Raw genomic sequence first — 22145 nt, 5'->3', positions numbered from 1 at the left:
CCGTGCCCAATTCCAGCACCACACAGGTTTGACAGTTTGGGGAGGGGGCCATCAGTGACACTTCACCTTTGTAACGCTCTCTTTAGATTTTTTACCAAACGTTCTATACCTCTTGTGCCTGAGGGAGAGTTGTGGCATTCGCAGAACTGAGTAGGCTGTTTTGTTTGCAGTGATTATTGATTTATAAATGGAAATTTTAACACCAGGTTTATAGCCTAAGGCCTTACCTTCATCCTCTGCTATCAGTCTGTATTAAATATTCCAGGAGAATACTTTACACCTTTAGCCAAACTGCATTTTACCAATTTTAAATTAACTCTTTGAATATTTACCCAACACCTGACCAGTAATAGTATTTCTCTGAGCACCGTTATTCAAGGAACACTGAAGGGTTTTCAGTTCTGGAAGTTATGTGTCCATTAAGGGAAAGCCAAATGAATATTCCCTACCTGAAATGCATTCTTAGAATAGCAAAAATATCAAAACAAAGAGCATCCCAGGGAAGCCACATATATTTGGAGAGATAGCCTGCTCTCTCATTATACTCATTGGCACTCAGTCTGTGCTCTTCTAATTTCTGTTGGTTTAAAGTAGATTTAGCAAATGCAAGAAAAAAAATCCTTGGGCTCAAGCTAGTGAAAAGTCCTTATCTGATACCTAAAAAGAATAGAAAATATCTGGGTTAGAACAGAAAAACCTCTGTAAACTTAACTTCAGAGTCATTTGTGTGGCTGTGCAGCAAAAGGGAATGTTTTAAGGCTTTTACTTAAGATTGATTTATTTAATTAATGCCATTTCTTTCAGTTCTTATGTTTCAGTCTTTGAAGAGGGCTTAGAAATTACTTCTTAGTGGAAAAAATCTCCAGGGATCAATGTGGAATTTAAACTCTCTTGGATCTATCCTTTAATGAGCTTCCTATAGTTTTTTCCTCATAAAATGTACCAACAAGATGTTCACCACTTGTGTGTGAGCTACAAATACCTTAAAGACCTGCTACTTCAGCAAAATAGATTTTATATAACATGGAATTAAGTATGTCAAACCCTAAATCTGTGGCACTCCAGACCTTTTAGAAATTCAAATACCTGCTATGGAAATCACATAAATCCCACTGTAGAAATTTGGAGTTATGCTATAAAAATAGTATCAATAAGGAAATATTTAATACTAACACATTGTTCTATTTTTTATACATATGTTTTAATGATGTTCCTCCAGTTCTTTTAGAATTTTTTTGACCACAGATTGTTCCAAGTGAAAAAGAATGATATAAAGAGTCTCAAAAAAGATTTGAGAATGTTTTTACTGAGATCACAGTATCTAAAAACTAAGGGACTAAGCTGAGCCAGCAAGGCCAGTTCAGTATTCCACTTGTTTTTTAAGTATCTCCCAAAAGTTTCCACCCTTGGGAGTGAAAATATTCTTCTGGACAGCTAGATAAATACAGAAGTCTTCTGCTGAAAGCCAAGGCATTAGTCTAGATTTATACTTCTGCAACTAAAAGCAAAATTCAGCACAAACTGCGGAGAAAAATTATGCCAATTAGCAGTGCTTGTTTATTTAATAATTTTAGAAATGCACTTTTTATGTGCTACTTCATCCAAATGGAGCACAGGTATCTCCATGGGGTTTGAAACTGGATGAGTTCCACCAAAGTAGTTGAAAGCTTAAGAGTTTGTATGTGCTTGAAATTTCTTGCCAGCCTTAAAGGAAGAAAATTTTTATAGTTAGTCTTCTCCTCTCCTGTAAAACTGAGGTTTTATACTTCCCCTCACCTACATGTCCGTGTCCTTGCCAGTAGCATGCTTTTCAAGTTTATACAGAGGTGACTGACATAACCAACTTGTCATCAAGGAAGCTGAGCATACTGGAAACATGTTCTTCCTTCTCTCTTACAGAAAATACTTGCTGATGCCTTTCCATTCCCCCTCACACACAGAGTTTAGGAGTTAATGAGACCAGGAGTCCTCTAAGGACAGCTAGTTTTACCCAGTTCCTTCAGATGCTGATCCTGCTGTAGTCTCCACCCTTTTGCAGAGTGCCATGACTTGCTATAATGAAAGCTTCTTTCATTATCCCCTTGCAGGAGTGTGTTGCTGTTACCAGGATCATTTCTTGTTGCTGAATCATCCCAGCCACAGCTAATTGAAATGCCAGGCAGGCTCCAAGGATAGAGCCATTTGTTTCATCTCTGCATTTCCATAGACAGAAGCAGGTTTTCACCATGCTGATAGAAAAGAGGATGATGGGAAAAGGGCTGCTTTGTAGATTCTCCTCCAGTCCCCTTTGCACCTGGCTATGGGAACGATAGAGATTTTTCTCCATGTCTGTCCTACTGCCCACACCCTGTTTCTTTTGCTATCCATGTATTGTGAGATGAAATACCTCACGTTGACCTGGAAGGGTTCCTGCTTTAACCATAGGCTGAAAGCTGTCTTTAGAGCTATAAATCATGGGGAGCTTTTACACACCCATTCAACAAACCCCACTTACCCCATCGCACTGAAACTACTAATGAAAAATGCAAACCAGGTTGCAGCTTGCCCCTGCAGACAAGAGAAGGAAGGCAGGATGGGTTTGTGCTGAGGAACTGTGACTGTGACTGCAAGGCCATGCCCTTCAAATGCCTTTGAACTCTAGCATCAAGCACCATCACTTTGTGTCCAGTCTGACAACTCCTACTGCACATCATGCACAGCCCAGCAGCAGGTCATGTAAGTCTGCTTCAACTCTTTATTTTTACCTTGAATGTAAATTGCTTCTCTTCAAAGACCATGATGAAGAAAAGATGAAATAAATGCAAAATAATTGAAAATAGCAAATCCTTAGGAAATGAAAAACACTTGTTTCCAGCTATGAAACAAGTGGTATATATTTAGCAAGTGCAAAACCTGATGTGTGCAAGAGGTCTTGGACATGGCTATTTTAGGGAGTGGAACATCTCCCTGATGAGGAAAGGCTGAGGGAGCTGGGGCTCTTTAGCTTGGAGGAGACTGAGGGGTGACCTCATTAATGTTTATAAATATGTAAAGGGCGAATGTCAGGAGGATGGAGCCAGGCTCTTCTCAGTGATGCCCAATGATAGGACAAGGGGCAGTGGGTGTGAGCTGGAACACAGGAGGTTCTGCTTCAACTTGAGAAGAAACTTCTTTACAGTGAGGGTGCCAGAGCCCTGGGACAGGCTGCCCAGGGAGGGTGTGGAGTCTCCTTCTCTGGAGACATTCAAAACCCACCTGGGCGCCTTCCTGTGTGATCTCATTTAGGTTCCTGCTCTGGCAGGGGGATTGGACTGGATGATCTTTCGAGGTCCCTTCCAATCCCTGACATTCTGTGATTCTGTGATTTGCTTTTGAGTGAAAGAATTTCTCTTCAGAAGCTTTTATTTTAATCTAGGTACCTAGTAGACTTGTTTTTAATCTGTTGCAAGAGTTACCTTGTTCCAGGGTGAGTGCTGGTTTCCATCCCAGCGATGGCACAAAGCATTTGGGACAGAAAGCCATTTGGTGCCATGCAGGAAGATATGGGCCAGGAACATTAACAAGGAAGCAGCTTCTTTATGAGAATTTCTTTGCACAACAACTTCTCTTTTTCGTCTTCCTTTTAGTATGTTATTCCTTTTCAAAAGTCAGAGAATTAATTGAATTCCTCTATGCCTGTTTCTTTTTTTTTTCTTTTTTTCTGTTCTTATCTTGGATCATGCGTTACCTTTTCCATTTTCACAGCTAGAATTTAAAGTCAGTACATCTATCTGATTCAGTCAGGTTTAAAGTCAATTTAGCTAGATAAATATGGATGCATATGTTGCAGGGAAGTGGAGCTTGGACTGTGACACTGTGACTTCCACTTGTGCTGGTGGGAATACTTGTGTTTTGCCTGTGCTGCAGGATAGCTTGGCGTTCTGCTCCAGCCAGGGACCCGGGTGTTTGTGTAGTGATCATAAGGGAAGAAAAAGGAGAAATGGAACTGAGATCAATTCTTTAACCTCTCAGCTATTGATCTTCGTTTTAGAGGATTTTTATGGAACTTTACCTCTCGGTAGAAAATAACAGCTAATTTTGAGTAATTGCTTTTCAGTACACAATTTCACTTTAATTATTGAGTTTTTGGAGGCAGCGTTTGGGGGAGGAGAACACTTAGGAACACAGAAAGAGCATATAGTAGAAATCAGACAAAGTATGTAGAAAAATACTAGTTCATTTACTGCTCAAATTTGGAGAAGGCTTTTTTTAATTTTTTTTTTTAACTAATCCAAAAAACACCCAGTGTTATCAGTATGTTTTTAGGTAAAACTGAAACCTTTATGTTAGAATTAAAACGGAAGCTGCGTATTTGTCAATAAGAGTGAGAGAAAAGTATGATCTGCTAAGAACTGGCTGAGTGAATTCCCAAATTAAACTAATTGACTCGATCTAAATACTGCTGAGAAATGGGGAAAAATTAAAGAGGGGAAGGGCTGTCAGGGGGGCTTCTTCCAGATGCCACTAAAAAAGACCATTGGTACGTATTATATTTCAGTTCTCTCTAGGAACGCTTAGGTATTCTGCACCAAACACTGCATATGTTAGATACAATTAAGGCTGAATAAAATATTTAAGTGGAAACATAGTGTTTATTTCCTGAGTAGTGGTACCAGATGTCTATGTGAGGCGAAAAGCGACACCAAGCAAGGCTATGAGTTGCACAGAATATATCGTAAATGTCAATATTCCCATTTGCCCGACTGGTGATAAGCTGGGACATGGATTCATTATACATTTGTTACAGGTCAAAAAACATTTGTTCTTTGTTGCCAGGACAATTCCCAACTGTTTTGAAAGCGTAGTGTTGTATGATCTGGGAGAAGAAGCTGTCCTTGAAAGGCAGCTTTCCTGCAAGTGAGAAACAATTATATTTGACTCTTTCCTTTTATGCGTTAACTTCAGTGGCCAAGGGGACGTGCATTACACTTTAGTTCGAGTCTTTTATAGCATCCATTTCTGCTGGCAAAGAAAAATTGTTTTATTGGTTACCCTTTATTGGCAGCCCTCAGTGGTATCAAGTATATTATCAGAGACATCTAGAAACAGCTGTTTCTTTGCTTTCTCCTCTTCCCCCCCAGTCCCCAGTTCGTGCTACTTTCACATTGAAGGTCTTATTTGGTTTTGTTTCCTGATTTTCCTGGTGTAAATGTTCTGATTCATATTCTACAGGGCTCATACTTTTAAGATTTCTCCAGTGTTCATGCTCAATCACACAGAGAATCCCAGAATTGCCTGGATTGGAAAAGACCTTTAAGATCATTGAGTCCAATCATGAACCCAACACTGACAAGTCCCCTATGACTAACCCATGTCCCTCAGCACTATGTCTACACGACTCTTCAATCCCTCCAGGGACGGGGACTCCACCACTGCCCTGGGCAACCACTTCCAATGCCTCAGAACCCTTTCAGCAAAGAAATTCATCCTCACATCCAATCTCACCTGCCCTGGGCACAACTGGAGCCCATTTCCTCTTGTCCTGTCACTTGTTCCTTGGTTGAACAGACCCACCCCTATCCCTTTACACCCTCCTTTCAGGGAGTTGTAGAGAGTGAGAAGGTCTCCCCTCAGCCTCCTTTCTTCCAGGCTCAACAATCCCAGTTCCCTTAGCTTCTCCTCATAGGACATGTGCTGCTGGCCCTTCCCCAGCTCCGTTACCCTTCCCTGGACATGCTCCAACATCTTCATGCCAATGTAAGGGTTTGGCTAGTAGAAGTTTTAGCACTCACACGTAGCTAGTTTTTTAGGAGTCCAGCAATTGGTATGCATGCTCTTCTCAAACTGCTGAGGTCTAAGGGTGTTTCTGGAAGTGCTCCCCGGAGCTTTTGAGATGTCATAACTTGGATTAGGCATTTGTTCTTGCTATTACAGTAAAATTAAATGGTAGGTCATGGGCATGCGAATTATAGAATCTTTGTATAGAGTCTCTATTCAAAAGCCAGCTGATATTTCCAATTATCACATTACACCCACACCATGAAATATGGGTTTGGGCAGAGAAATTGGCCTGTGGATCTAAACCCCAACCTGATTTGCTTCTGTGCTGTAGTTTACTTCTACCTCTGGTGAACTTGGAGTAGCATTTTTTGGGACTATGTGAAAATGCAGATGATGGAAGTCATCCAAGTTAAAACCAAGGCTTGTGGGGGCAGAAGCATGTACACTAATGAGGATTGCTTAATGAGCTGTCTGGCAGCTCAGGTGCACAGTTATCCTGATGCAACTGGAGTAACTGTGAACAACAGGAGGTGTGAGGAGATGCTCAGCAGCTTTTTTGTCTGCCTTCACCATGAAGGGCAGTGTCTGGGGAACAGCACCCTGTCTTTAATGTCCTTTGAATGGTGCTGAAGGTCTGTTCTTCCCTCATGTCTCACCCATTACCATTCATGAGATTTAGGGCTGCACATCAAAAGAAGGTGAGTAACAGTAGTGCTGATTTGATAATGTATAAATATATATTTGCATGATAGATGGGTGGCTGCTATCTCCTGGAGAACTGTTTTGCTCAGTAGGGTTGACTCACAAAGGCTTTTGTGGGGAGCCTTGTTATTTTGTCATCTGTTTTTGTTTGATTTTTGTTTTTAAACTGCCATACAAAAAATATATTTAACTATATTATAAACATTTAGTTAAATAAATCAAGAACAAGTTAGGAAAGTTCTAATCATATGTGTCATTTACTGTATTAAGTATTAGTTTCAATCAAAGTTCCTCGTGTGGAAAAATGATCTCAAGGAAGCAGGATATAGGGTCACCTTGTTTTTGGTTATTCAAACTCTGAACTGGAGTCTAGAGAACCATGCTATGAAAACATACACCCTCCAGAGATTTCCAGCACGCTGGCTTCAGGAGACAGTCAGGTATGTCATGAAAACAGCATCTTGGCTTTGGTACCAAATCAACTTCAAGTGAAAACTGCTTATTCCAAGACTTCACAAGGTAAAAAAGAAAGAAAAAAAAAAAGAAAATACTAAAAAAGGGCAAAGTTCATGCTAGAAATGGGACAGAAACCAGAAATACAGTGTGGGAAAGGACACTTTAATTTACTGACTGGTTCTCTTCTTTCTAGACATCTCACAGCATCTTGTAGCTGCAGAGCTGTTAAACGTTAGATAATCAAACCATTATTAGTTAACACAGTATTTCCTGACCCCTCTCAGTTTGTTTTCAGCTGAGCAGACCTCACGTTGCATCTTTCAGTCTGGCAGCTTAGAGACATTAAACTGTGGAGTCAGCAGAACTATCTGGAATTACCTCTGTTACAATTTGAAGAAAATGAAATTATCTTTAAGATGTAAACAGTTTCTAATTAAACTCTGAAGCTGTTTATGTTTCCAAACTAGTCTGAGCTGAGCTCTGCACAAAGACAGACTTCTTCCTTGTCTTTTTTTTTTTTTTTTAATAAAGTTGATATACTGATGTAATAAATTGCTTGTGACAGAGCTAGGTCTGTTGTGCCAGCACTGCAACTGCTTTTTTAAAAAAAAAAAACAAACTTAAGCAACATATCCCTATGCCCTAGTAATTTAGCACATTGCATTCTGGTCCTTCCTTTAGTAGGAAACAGCCACGAGATTACAGAATAGATTTATGTTGGTCTTTCACTTAACTCCAAGTAGCCCCACGTCTGCAGTGCATTTGGCATTCCTTTTTGTTAATAATTTCCATGCATTACAGATATATTTGATTGTTGTAGTAAATCAGATCTGCATTAGAGAATTAGTAGAAATATGTTGCAGGAGTGGGTCAGTGTTAACAGTTAGCACACAGAACTGGGGGGCAAGTCTTTATATATATATATATATATATATATAGCTTTTTATTTTAGTTTAGTCTTTCACATTTCAGTAGATGTGCTGTTAGAAATGAAAATATTTGGCTTTTCTGGTGTATTCTAGAGGAGAACTCGTACAGATTTACAGCATGCATTTTCTGTAAGTGAAGCTGACAAGGAGAGAGGTTACTTCTCAAATGAAAACACATTTTACTTTTGGTGTGATTATTTATAGCAGATACTTAAGGACAAGTCATGTTTTCTCCTATGTGATGTATCCAGAATGGGTACAGTTTTACTGGCTTTTTTGCTGAGAGCTCAGCTGCATTTTGTCTTGTCGGTGTAATATCCATAGAAAATATAGCTCTGTAAGGGACATTTTTCTCTTGCTGTACTGCTATTGCCATGACCCATGAGAACACATCATACCAGGACATTTCCCTTTATCTCAGCTTTCTGTTTCATCAAAAAAAACCCCCAACTTTTCAACCCGCAGGGATAAATCTGTAGTGCACTGCATGGAGAATTAAACACACAATGTCCAGTTTTAATTGGTGTTAATGAATTCCAAATTCCCAGAGTATAAATGGAAACATACCTTAAAGGGCTTATTCTTAAGGTCGCATGAAGGCTCCTTTTTGAACATGTGTTGTACGCCCTGAAGCACTTGAAGGAATTGATGTTGACTGGGAAAGCTGAATCACTGTAATTAAATGATGCCTACAGCTGCATTTGCCACAGTTGTCATGGGAATCACAGAGTCTTTTGTGCCTGAGAGAGATGTGCAAAATGTTTAAAATTCAGAGCGGGGAAGATGTCCATTTTACCCCAACAATTGCTTCCTGCAAAGTCATTCTCTTTCTTTTCTAATGGCAAAACCTATTACAATGTCCCAGGCGCATTTACTGTAGGATTCTTGGGGCAGAAATGCAGGTAGACTCCATTTCAGCTTTCTAAAACTGAATGGCACAGGCCCAGTGGTGAGATGAAGATAAGCAACCACCTATTTTAGTGTCAAGTCACTGAAAATAACGAGGTGAAATAACTTTGGTGTCCTAGGGAGCCTTTCTGGCTGCTTCTAACACAGCATGGAAATTACATTCATCTTCATCATTGTTGTTCTCCTGGCAGCCAACCAGCATTAGATGTGAAATCCAGGCTCCCTCAAAGTTGGTAGGAAAGCTCCCATGGACTTCAGTAAGACCAGGATTTCATCAGGATACCCGTGGATTCCTTTAGATTTCTCAGAAGCCTTTCATTCCTGTGAGTGAAAGTTTTAATTTGCTCACTTAAGGATCTTTAAGTCTCAGATCATGGCTGGATCAATTCTTTTCTCATGGCTTGAAATAATGATTACATACAATATTGCTACTAATTAGTTTATTTTCTTTGCTCAAGCACAGTGAAAAAGCAAAGGGAAGCTATGAAAAGTGATTCATTGTTATTTTTTGTATTTATGATGTTTTTCAGGGGGGGAGAATTCCACATCCATTTGTCTGAGGTGATTTAGGTGATATGGGACAAACTGCTTTTTTTCTCAGTGCTTATCTTGTAGCAGAAGAAGGGAAGGTGGAAATGCTGGGGGAATGCAGTCTGATTTCTGGCACTGTTATGCCTCACTTATCTTTCCTTTGGATCTTCTAAAGCAAAAAAAAAAATAAATAAATAAAATTGAACCATGCTGCTTGCAAGTCAGATACTCCTGTCTTGAAGTCCTGATTTATTAAGAGACCAGGCAGTACAGATGTTAAGTGAAATCAATACGAGCCTTTCCCCCAGGTATATATTATTTCCAGCTTTTTGCAGGGCTCAGACTTTCTTCTCTAGCACCCATGTCTCACCGGCTGGCATTTCCATAATCTTCATTCTCTTAGTGCTTCTGCTGCTGCTCTTCTCAGTGGGCAGCTTCTTCTTGTGCTTTTTCCAGAGAGCTGCTTCCCAAATCTCTTCTCCCTGGCCTGGGAGATTTGTGGTGTTCAGCCATCCTTGGAGTCCTCTTCCCTTAACTTACTCTCATTTGATCTTCGCACTTGATGTACAGGTTCATCCTCACCCAGATCCATCTGCTGAGGCCAAATACCCACAGTATAGCAGGTCTTTAAATCAAGCTGGTCACACTGATCACGTCAGCTGGGAGAAGAACGGTGTATGCTTCTGTTGTTCTTTAGGGTACAGTATATCATGAGTTGTCTTTAGGATAAGATACACACAGGCAGGACAGGAGCTTGTATTGGTGAAAGGGGGAAATGTCCATAAATAAATATCATGGGCTGATTTTTCTGTATTACAGTTTGGGCTTGATATTCCCTTTTGTTTGCTCTGCTTTGGTTTTGGAAGAATTCTTTTGTTCTCCTCCCTCACCTAAACATACTCACTAAGTAATGATCCTCTCAACAATAAATTCCCAAAGTCAGAATATTTTTTTTTTCCTCCCAATCTGCTCCTGATCAATACAAAAAACAACTCCAAGGTTTTTTTGGGGGGAGAAAATCAGAATGTAATTGCCTAAAACAAAAGCTGATTGTAAAATCGCGTTGGGAAGTAAATCAAGAGTCATCATGAGGTAGCGCAGCCCTAGCATTTCAAGACGAGTCCAACAGTGCCTTTTATCTAATCAGAAATTAGGAGGAAAAGCTGATCTTCAGCAAGGTATTTTGAGTAACGGGATGGACCATTTGTCTTTCTTTGCTTGTCACATGCTGAGGATGTTGTGTTTTGTGTGACAAATTTAAACACAGGGCGTTCTGGTTGTGCTTCTTATCTAGGATTTCCTCCTTGGCCAGCGACTGCTGGCAGGCGCGGTACGGCTGCTGCCCTGCTTTTCTTTAACCTGGGACCAGACCTGACCTGACCTTTCCATCCTTCTCTCTGCTATGTGTTCCTTGTTTTTTAACTTTTACTGTAGTCAGCATTGGATTAACCTCAAATTCTAAGTAGTAGATTGTGAAACCTGAACTCTCAGCAATCCAGCAAATTTTTATTAATGAGGTAGTGGTCTAAAAGGAAACAGAGCAAAAGATGAGCCAGAGGCAAATTCAAACTGATTATAGCTACTTTCCTTGGCTGTCTGGTTTCCAACAGGAAGAACAGTTGTCTGAGTTCAATTCCCATAGAGTTTTTGCAATGCAGATAACTCCAGTGTATAGTCAGAATACTGTCAGGATTGATAAATTGGTTTAGTATTGCTTCACCCCCAGAACACAGAAAGGAAAGTCACAATAGGCCTCTCAACAAGAAAAAAAACCCCAACTTTTCTGACCGTACATTTGTCAAAGTAAAAGTAACTGCTAATAATGTTTTATTTGGCAGTTTTGTGACTGCAGCAATACCAAGCTATGACAGTGTATACTGTGTAAAGCCATTAAGTGTTGTTCCTTTGCAGAAAGTATTTTTCAGAATTTGTTCAGCCATTTGTTTCATCGCTGCTTTCTGCCTGAAGTCTCACATTCAGTATTATAAATCTGCCTTTTTTAATATTTCAGGTAGTTAAATTTTCACCTTCAGCGTAATGGGAGAGGTCAAGACTCAGCTGGGGCTATGACAATCCAATCTAGATACCTGAAGTGAGATTACTTGAATGCATTCTGGGAATCTGCACCATCCCCAGGGCCAAATTAAAATGAACCTAAAGCATTTGTGTGTGAAGTTTAAACATTTACTTGGAAAGACTTTCTTTTCAATAACCATGGAAATTTCATTGTAGCACAACAAGCCGTTGCCACAACATATCAATTAAATTAACCACTGGTGCGACATATTCACAGTTATTTATTGGAAGTGTAAAGACTACCATGTAGTGAACATGACAAAAGCTGTAGGAGAAATCTAGGCTTGTTTTTAAATCACTGACCATGAACTCAGACAGCAAGAGCTTTGATGTCACTTATAACTAACTACATGGCCCAATTCCGTGCTCTACTTTATTGATGCTCTAGGGATTAAAACTATAAAAGGAGAGCAAGAGAGTGAAAAATAGGCTAGAAAAATAAGTATGAGTTGTCAGACATCTACTGCTTTTTGAAGCAAACTTCCCATCTCAATACTTTATATATGTATAAAACCATGCTACAGTTTTAGTTAAATGCTTCCAACACTGCAGAAAAAGGTGCACCCCATCAGTTCTGGGACTGGTGTCTTCTACAAAGCTCTATCATGTGCTGCTTGCAAAGGCCTGCACATCTTCCAGGAGCTCAAAAGGTCCTTCAGTTTACCCTCTCCTCCCAGTTGTCCTGGGAGTTTACCATTTGTGAAAGCTTTGGGTGGGAGACAATCTGCAGACCCCTTAGAGTCTCCCTTTATTATGCTTCTGGGATCTACTTTAAAACTGCATTTGTGTCTTTCTCCCTCAAAAGTACTTACAAATGAAGACATTGTTTAAATAATAGATTAAAAAGCCATTCCATATTATGTCACTTGTCTGATTTAAACAATTGCTATTAAAACATGAACCCTATGAAATAATGTGTAATGACAGAACTTGATACACGAAGGCATCTGTAGTATTTGAACACCTATTTCAATATCAAAGAAAACTGGATTTTATCTCCTGCTTAATATCTAATTCTGTGAAGTCCTTTATGCTTACTAATTCATTAATATACATGCTGCACAGAATAGCTGAAGTGTCAAAAAATGTCATCTAATAGAAATTCAGTTTTATTCTAGTAGACTCGTATCTCTTAGGAAGCCATAAAAGTTGTTTTCAAAAGATGGAGAGCAGTAATAATGTCTAGAAGGTTAAAACTAAAGGGGATGATTTTTGGGGGGAAAGAATTATGTCAATGAGGTCAGGAGCTAAAAGAGGCTGGAAAATTGTCATTGTTTCTTGAAATCAGCACCTCACTGTGTCTAGAAACATTCATGTCACTTGAGCTTTGACCTTCCAGAGGTTTATTCTTGTGTTACTCTCACTGCTGCTGATATTTTTTTCCAAGGAAAAAAAATCACTTATACATACCTGAATTAACAAAAACCCCCTATCTCTTTTTTTTTTAAGTTAAAAAAAAACAACAACTCAACAACTATTTTTAGGTTCCTATGTAAGACTGGGATATGCAACAAAAAACCTACGCATTTGTGTGTAAGTCATTCTGTAGAATCTGAACAAGAGGGAGCTCAAACTCACATCTGCCTCCAATAAAAGGATCTGAGTTGCTCTTCTCCTCTCCAGTTGTAAGTGAGCCACTGTGCAGCCAAAACCCAATAATTCTGGAGACTAAGGAAAGTAAGTATTCATATTTGTGAATCTCAAAGGGTCCTAGGGTTGATGCAGACAGAAAGAGACACTGCGATGTACAAGTTCAGTCAAGGTGAATACATATATGTATATATATATTCATATATATATATATATATGTACTGTCATGGAAAGTGTTGGAATTCCAGATGTTTGACTAGTGAAATTTCTGATTCAGAGGGCTGGGACTCAGCACCCCTCTTGTCTTTGAGCACCTTCATGCTCCTAAAAAGCATAACTGATGGTGTAGCTATTTCCAGATATGGCCTCTCAGATTTAAGTTTTCAAGAATTTTGGACAAAGCCTGGTCCTATGTTTTTGCACCTTTGGAAATGAGCTAGTCAACAGTTGTTTCAATAAGTATGCTCTGGAAAATCAAAATGCCCTTTTAAAATTAATGTAATCTCCAATTATCATATTACCTCAGGGAGGGAGGCCTGGTGGTACTTAATAGAGCTCTTTGGGGCTGTTGTGCATTTTAATTGAGTGAATAGTTAGACACTTCAGGGCCTTTTGGTAAAAGGCTCTGTATAAACAGTGTCATAATGCTGAATAATCAGGTTGCGATATGAACTGGAATAAATGAACCCTATAAATATATATATAATTTATATATACATGTCATGTGTGTGTATACCAACCTTTTGGAGAGAACAAGGCAGTTAGTTACTTTTTATAAAAGTCCTACAGTTCTTGAATAAGACGAAACCTGAGATTGGATAGCAATAATCATAACAATCAGTATGTTAGTTTTCAAGATATTGTGAACCTGCAGTTTATTCCCCTGATAGAGAATTGCCAGAAACATTGATGGTGTTACCACTGCAGTGATAGTTCTTGAGAAACAACAAAATATGTTGTGTTCTATGGTGGATGAACATGGAGGAGGTAGATGCAAGGTATGAAATGTTTGGATGTCTAATGATGTAGGTAGACATGGTTTGAAGGAACCAAGGGAGTTTCACTTCAGACAGCTTTGCCAGGGTATTGCTGCAATGCAGTGGTAGGGTTTGGAATGGAGCAAACATCTCCTGCAGCCTAAGTCAGTGCAATGAGAATGACAGCAATGGTGACCATGGCACACCAGCCTCAGCGGCAGGAGCAGTGCTAGGACTGTAGCTGATCTGCTCTGTTACTCTGTGTGAGATATGGTTTAGTGGTGGACAGGTACTGTTGGATTCTATGATCTCAAAGGTCTTTTCCAACTAAATCTATTCTATGATTCCATGATCCATCAGTAGCAACTCTGTTTCTTCTGAATGCTTTGGCTGTCTGATCTCTTAAGACTATAATTTTCTGGGGCAGCGACTCTCTTTTTCTGTGCTTGTACGAGGAGGAATGCCTCTGAAATGGAGATGATGGAGATGAGCTTTTATAATTCCTGAAAAAAAAAAAAAAAAGAGGCTATGCTGAGCAACGTGGTGCTAGTAGAGAGAATTCTGTGTTCTTAAAAGGGACTTGACACATTGATGAAGCCACTTCACTTAGTTAATGAAAGGAGCCGTCTAATACAAGCTAAATGCAAAACTACATAGAGGAAACTGGCATTTGAATGGCTTGAGTGCTTGAAATATAAATGAATGGGACAAGACCAGACTCTGTTTCTAAAGGAATCAATTACTAGGCATCTTCTCACTACTGCAAAGCTCTCGTTTGCAGGAACAGTCAAAGCTATTTTTGCTGGGAACTCCGATATTCATTGCTTGAGATTAAGCATATTTTTTAAGCAGCAAGGAGACACTGAGGAATGCTGTGGATTCAAGAGGGGTAGAAAGACTCTGAAATAATTTTCCTTGGTAAACTCACTGAAGAGTCTAATGGAGTTTTGGGCACAATTTGAGTTCTATAGGGTTGTACCCACAGCCAGAATGGTTTGACAAAGTGATCCATTGTGCATTGAATCTACAGATTCAAACAGTGTAGAAAATATGTGGGTTATTCAGCATCTTAGAATAGGAATTAGGTTGGACTAAAGTTTCCTTTCTCTTCTCAGCTGTAGAAAAATAAGGATCTGTAAAAGAAAATGTCTTGAGTGAAGGCTAATGGAATATACTGTTTGCCAATGAATTTTTTACGTCTGGAAGGTTCTCCAGTGGCCTATATGAGCTGGTAGCTGAGGGTTTTTCCAATAGGATAAGTGTCTGAGCTACCATAGAAAGCACAAAATACCCTTTTTTTAGCATCTTACTAAAATCTTGGAGACATGTCAAGGACTAACTTTGCTGTGGAGACCACACAACCTTTTCCCACCCAAAGATAGTCCTTCCAGGTGAAGCCTTTTAACAGGGTAGTGCGAGGAAGCTTGCTGCATTTCTTCTGAGGACGAGTTTCTTTCACATGACCATGACTTTGTCATTTTTCCAAAGCTTCCAGATTCATCTTAATTCATCCAGAAACATCTTAATGCTACTGATATCTGATACCTATAGCTTCCCTTCCCATCTGCCAGGGATTTCATGCTTGTGATGAAACAGCTTTAATATTGTAAAGACAGACAAAACGTAGCCTAAAATCACAATGATCAAATACTGTGGCTGATACATGGGAATTATTTTTTTTGTCGAAAAATAAAGAATGGTTGTGTCAGAATATTACGGTATTAAAGATCAATTATATTTCCAATGAAATAACAACAGGCATCAATTGATGTGGGCTCTTCTCTTGCATGGTGTGGTTACCCTTCAGTTGCTCTCTGTTTCCCCTTATTGGGTTCATCTCTGTTTTTTTATTGCTTTCTTTTGGGCATACTTGGTAAAGAAAAAGTATTTTGAGAAAATTTCATCAAGTAACATGTGCTGCACTGATGTCAGCTGAGGAAATCAGCGTCAAGGGCAGGAAAAGCCAGAAGATTAATGGATCTCTTAGTTCAAAATAGGAAACAGCTTGAATTTCCTTTGGGAGGAAACAGAAACCTCATTCATTCACAATGACATTATTTCACCTCTGGTACAGAGTGAGGATTCTGTTCTCCCCATGATGGACAGACACATCTCACATTCATGCAAATGATGCTGAGCATTCATGGATACAAAGGAACAGCCCTAAAATATTGATAGTTTTGACTGGTGAGCTGTTCTCCGGATCCATCTGTGGCTGAGACATATGGCACAGAGAAAAATGCATTATTTGTGTTCCCAAATTGATTTTGGTCTGTGTAAGGTATGTATGTCTCCTTGTGTTCATCTGAGTGGATCTCAAAGAAAATCCACGTCACTAAAGTGAAGGATCTTGCCTCGATGATGCAATATTCATTTTTCACACTTTGATATGACAATCGTATCTGATCAAGCACTCATTTATTTTGTGCAGGATTTATCCATCAGGTGTTTATGAGTTTCTTGAGTTTTTTCTGGTGTTTTATAGCAGTGTACATCCATCTGCTTGTTCAGAGTCATGTACACAGATTTTTGTGGGGTTTTTTTCCCAGTCAAACTAAGAGTAGGAGTTTGTGGTATCCTCTTAAGAACATCTCCAATATAAAATGGTCAGCAGGAGGTTTCCCAAGTGCATTTATTTTCTGTTCCATTACTCCGAGTACCTTCCCTGTTTTCCCTTGGGGCTCAGAGCTGCAGCTAGCAGCCTGCCTCCTACCTCATGCTATTCTGAAATGTCTTTATTTATCTTAGACTCTGTCATTTTGACTAAACATTGGTATTTTCCAGAAATCAGCTTTTCAAGTAGAGATGCCTGGTAACTTTCTGAAGTTATATGCCAGTGAATCACAGAATTGTTTAGTTTAGCTAGAGAAGTGCTACAGTGATATATGAAAATTATTTTCTTCTTCAGAGTCATGTTTATGTTCTTTTCCAATGAGCTGGCTGTTTTATTGCGAAAGAATCTGTAAAAGAGGTAATTTTAAATAGTCACAAAATAAATTCTGTTCTGTAAGGTGCCCATAACCTTTCTAGAAGACCCTAATTAACCTCCTTATATCAGCAGAGGAAGCTCTATTGCATTTGTAATTGTCAAACTTTTCTTTTTTTTTTTTTTTTCAATAGAAATTCTCCCTTTCTGATACCTACAGGCATCATCATTCACAAAGCAAGCTTTTCATTTCAGGATATTAGAAACAACAGTAGATTAACTGAAGTCCAAAGTTCAGCAGTGCAGAACTTCCATCTGTTATCCTGCTTGTCCGTAAAGATTATGCCCTAATAACAAGTGAGTGATATAAAAGCCTTTAGTGAATAAAGTCCAGTCATTATCAGGTTGACTCCCTGTGCTGCTGTAATCTTGAATTACTGCTGGACCATGGAGCAGCAGTGACAAAGGTACCAAGTCTTAGGGGAGATGCTGGTTTATGACTTGGTTGTGATCCAGATTCAACGTAACCATGTGCACATCTCAGAGGGCACAGCACTGACTTTAGGACGTGACTCTGATGGCCAGATCCAGGTGTCGCTTTATCTCATATCTGTGAATCAAACTGCAAATGTTCATTAGTGAAAATTGAATTAAGTCCTCCAACAGAAAACCGCAAATTATCTGGCCATGTTTGTATTACAGTGGATCATTGTGATAACATTGTCATGAGTTTTCCAAAAGAAATCAGAAACACTACGTGCTTGCACAGCAGGGCCAAATCCTGCTCTCAGCAGTGTGAATTCCAAATAAAGGTATTTTCAGTAGTGTCTTTACAGTCATCTTGATTGAAAATAAGAACTGTATTTGCTTTAATCATGCAGTTCCCAAGCTAGACTCTGATGAATTGTAGAGGCAGGTCTTATCAAGTAACTTGGTATTCTTCTCCATTTTTTTTTTCCCTGAAAAGAGGAGGAAGTTTGGCATACTGCAGAGCAAGATGAATAAATTTGCCATTTGAGGATGAATTTTCCAACAAGGGTTAGGATGTTTTGCAGTCCTGCAAATTCAAGAGTCCTCCTTGCAAACCCAGTATTTCTTTAGGCTCATGATCAAAAGTTGCTCTATAACTACAGATGAAAAAGAGAGAGAAGGAATTCCAAAGGTGAACACTTCCAGTCCTTAACAATAGCTAGAAATTTAAGTGGAAATTATCGAAATTCCCTTACTCATAGTCAGAAATTATTAAATGTTTTTGGCACAATTTCACAGTGAATTGCTATTTCTCAATCCTGTGTTAAAGGGTTAAAAAACAATGAACACAATCTTCTTATTAGTGCACAGATGTGCTAAAAGGTCACCAGCATGACAGGAGAGAGATGTTTTCATCTGATAATGCTACCTCTTTTTTTTTCTTTGTTTTTTTTTGTCTCTGTGTATTTTTCTTCTAGTTATCCATTTCCCATGGTGTTCAGTAGCTGCAGTAGAAAGGACCTGGAAAACAGCCTGGAAAAAGGAGTGGGAATGTGTCTGTTTAACTTGCCTGAAGTCAAGGAGTCCTTTGGTGGGCAGAAGTGTGGGAATGGCTACGTGGAGGATGGAGAGGAGTGTGACTGCGGGGAGCCTGATGTAAGACACCACCTGAGAATTACTGCTCACCTCCTGTTTGCAGGTTTTTGACACTAAAGACGAATCAGAATTGGTTTGGCATGTTTAATGCTACTTGGTGTGTAACAAAACTGCTTCTGTCTTATCAGCTTAAACCTCAGAGTCCTCAGAAATGGGGGAAGTTTCTGCCTGACTTGCCTTTGAGTTGCTAAACTTCAGGCAGGGCTTTAGTTAAGAATGTGCTTGGTTTGCCATTAGAATAGAATCATAGACTCATGGAATGGCCTGGGTTGGAAGGGACCTTAAAGCTCATCCAGTTCCAACCCCCCTGCCATCAGCAGGGACACCTTCCACTAGACCAGGTTGCTCAAAGCCTCATCCAACCTGGCCTTGAACACTTCCAGGGAGGAGCAGCCACAGCTTCTCTGGGAATTAGGGAACAAACTCTCTCATGGCTTGTCCAACAGATTAACCATGACTAACTGTCATGTTCCTAAGACATAAATAAATTCCTTTAAGTACTATCTAATAAGGTAAACTCAAAATAAATTTGTTAACATTGCTCAAATTTCTCAAGATACCATGCGTTAATTGAAGGTTTGTTTCCATATATGAGAAGCCACTCATTTATTTATATTAATATAAATGGTTATATAAACATTAATATATCCTAGGTATTTTTGTTGCAGCCAGCTTCAGTTTTTAGGCACAAGACCTTTCCCTCCTTTACTACAAGATTTTTCTTTGCTGCTAGCCATTACCTTATGAACAGAAATAGCCTTTACTGCCTCCCAAAAAGATTGCTACTACTTCAAAGATCATTCCATTTGGTTTAGTGAACGTGTCAGAGGACTGCTTAGATCAGGAGGAGATAGACAAAACCTGGGGGTCAAATAATATCCGAGCGAGCATCCTTATCCCTTTGGCTTCCCTTGCTCATTGGTCTATTGAACTTCTCTCCAATTATCTGAATTAAATACATCAGCAGATGAGGGATTTGTTTCCTGTGATAAACATGGTTCTGCGGACAAAATAGACTGGGGCAGTTAAAACAGTGAGATATTGCTGTATCCTCTCCATACAGTGTATTGGATTTACACAAGGCATAAGGATTTCCTGACAGTTCACTCGTTCTTCAGGGTAACAAGGTTGGAGGAAGCTGGCTTATCTTCTTGTTTAAAGTCAATAGAGTGCAAGCAGCTTGCAAATGTCTTTCTAACCCAGTTATCTTTCTCATTTTCACTTTTGAATGTTAGCGATACCTTTTCAAGTCAAAGCCACTTCACATCAGCAAGAACTGACTTGATTTGCCTCTTTTTTTTGTGTTTTCCCCTTTTAATTATATTGGAAAACTGCAGCTTGGACCCAATTACATTAATCTGGAATTTACTGCTATAATCTGAGTGGTATCAGAAAACATGTTAGATTAGTTAATAATTCAGTGCCCAGTCGTTTATACTACCTGAGTTTTGTCAATAGTGTTGCAATATTTTATGGCATGGAAAGCTGTACAGTAACGTGCTAGTTGTATTTCATCAGTGATCAGAATTAAATATCAGTCTGAATATGCAGATTTAGGTGGTTGGTAAGGATATTTTTTCTTTAAGTAAAATATTAGCCCCATGTTGAGATCTGTGCTCATGGACATTCCTTAACAGTAGGACAGCAATGGATTGGTAAGGTTGGAGAGTCGTGACTGTTGCACATGTCCCATTCTTCAGACAACTCTGGAAACACTAATGCAGTAGGGACACTAATGCAGTAGGAACTGTTTGACCACCTCCCTCCACACGATGGTCTCATGTCTGTGAGACGCTGGTCATCTTGAGTACAATGAATGCTGACATGCCCACCACCAGGCCAAGAGTGTAAGACCTGACCAAGGATGATATTACTAATTCAGCTCCAACTTCATGTTAGATTATATTACGAAAAATGTCTGACATGCTACAGTGTCTCTGCAAGGAGGGTTAATGTAGAATACGCATGCAAAGATAGAAGGAAAAAAACCAAATTAAAAAAAAATAAAATCCTTGGTCCTTGAGAAGTGAAAGGTGACAAATGTGCCTAATTTTACTACAGGCTGCAAAGGGGATCAAAAAAACTTCAAATGGGTAAATCAGAAGTCAGACAAATTACTTCCAAATGTAATTAAGAGCTAGTACCTGAACAGCTGTGACATGCCAGGGATGAGTCAACACCGCTTTTGTGCCAGGAAAGCTTGTCTTACAAACCTATCACAGTGATCTGAAGGACTTAATAAGTGGATGGAAAGGGATGATGCTCTTAGTGCAGCCTTTTAGGAGTTCAGAGAGGCTTTAGTCCAAAGCCTTTCAGCAAAGCCTCTTTAGGAAACCAAGCAGCTGTAGGATGAGAGAATATTGCATGGGCAAAAATTGGTTTAAAAGATAGGAAATACAACCAGGTATAAATCATCTGGTTTATGCAGTGGAAGGAGATCTGCTGTGATGTATCCATGAGATGTGTCCTGGGGACTACACAATTCAGCGTATTCATAAACAACCTGGGAAAAGGAATAGTCTTGAATTTGCTGATGATATTAGTTAGGGTGGTAGAGATGAAAGCTGACTGTGAAGAACTGCAGAGGAACCTTCTGAGACAGCTGGACTGGGTGTTAAGGTGACAAATGGCATTCCGTGCAGAGTGATGCACATTCCAAACATCACATATAAGATGATGGACTCTGAGCTGACTCTGACCATAGAGGAACAAGACTTCACATGGCAATAAATAGTCTCATGAAAATGTCAGCTCAGTGCTCGAGTGGTCTAAAAAGTAAATAGGCTGTTAGAAATTACTAGGGAAGAAATAGGAAAACAAAACAAAGCACCAGTAAGCTTCCATAAATCTGCAGCGTGCTGTGTCTGAAACTGCATGTGCAGTTTTTTCCTACCCCTCCCTGATCTCAGGAAGGATAAAGCAGAATGTAAAAGGTTGAAAGAAAAGCAATAAGGTTGTTCAAAGTTTTGGAGGGGTTCTGGAAGGAAAAGGCGAAAGAAGCTGATAAAATTGTGAGTGAAATGGAGGGGAGCGATTGCCCCCTGACAAGAGCTGCAGAAATGAAGTTGGGAAATGGCAGATTTCAAACAAGCAGAAGGAGCTGCTCCCCCAGACTTTGTCAGTTATTTGTGAGTTCCATTCCACTGAACGTTACAGGTGCTAAAAATGCCCGTGGAGCCAAGGGAAAGCCAGGGGACTGGGGAGGTACCGTGTATGTGTGTTCACATTCTCATCCTTAAACACTTTCTGCTGGCTGCTGTCAGGGGGACACAAGGCTAGAAAGGTTGTAGGCTGACCCAACGTGGTCTATCTTGTGTTCTTAGAAAAGAGGGGGTGAAAACAGGATGTCCTGTCTACAGCATCTGTTATCATGTAGGTGATGCTAGAATAGCTGTTGCATTGGTCTGTTTGAGATGCTCTGATGAGCCCAGGAGATGTACACCAAGAAACCCAACTCCCATCATTGCTGTTGTCACTAATAATAGCTAATAATAATCAACTGTAACACAGCAGTAGTTTTGGGTGGCAGCATCCAAAAGCCTTGTGAGCCTTTTCTCTTTACTTGCCTGTTTATGTTAAAACCATTCCTGACAATTTAATAGCCCAGGAACAAAAACTATTTACCAAGCTCATTCTCTACAATGAGTGAGTAAGCAACTGGAAATTTCAAAGGCTCCAGTAACA

General features: G+C 39.5%; 1 protein-coding gene across 1 annotated transcript in view; it reads left to right on the top strand.

The window, feature by feature from the left end:
- ADAM12 (ADAM metallopeptidase domain 12) overlaps window positions 1-22145 on the top strand; it is a gene marked incomplete at its 3' end in the record, with an annotated part of 83437 nt that overhangs the window by 39224 nt on the left and 22068 nt on the right. The window contains exon 10 of the mRNA XM_010167099.2: window positions 18284-18461. Within this exon, the coding sequence (XP_010165401.2) occupies window positions 18284-18461 (178 nt within the window). The remainder of the gene's footprint in view (window positions 1-18283; window positions 18462-22145) is intronic.

Source organism: Antrostomus carolinensis, unplaced genomic scaffold, assembly GCF_000700745.2.
Source record: "Antrostomus carolinensis isolate BGI_N321 unplaced genomic scaffold, ASM70074v2 scaffold6064, whole genome shotgun sequence".
Classification (NCBI taxonomy): Eukaryota; Metazoa; Chordata; class Aves; order Caprimulgiformes; family Caprimulgidae; genus Antrostomus; species Antrostomus carolinensis.
This window is presented reverse-complemented; position numbering and strand designations above follow the sequence as displayed.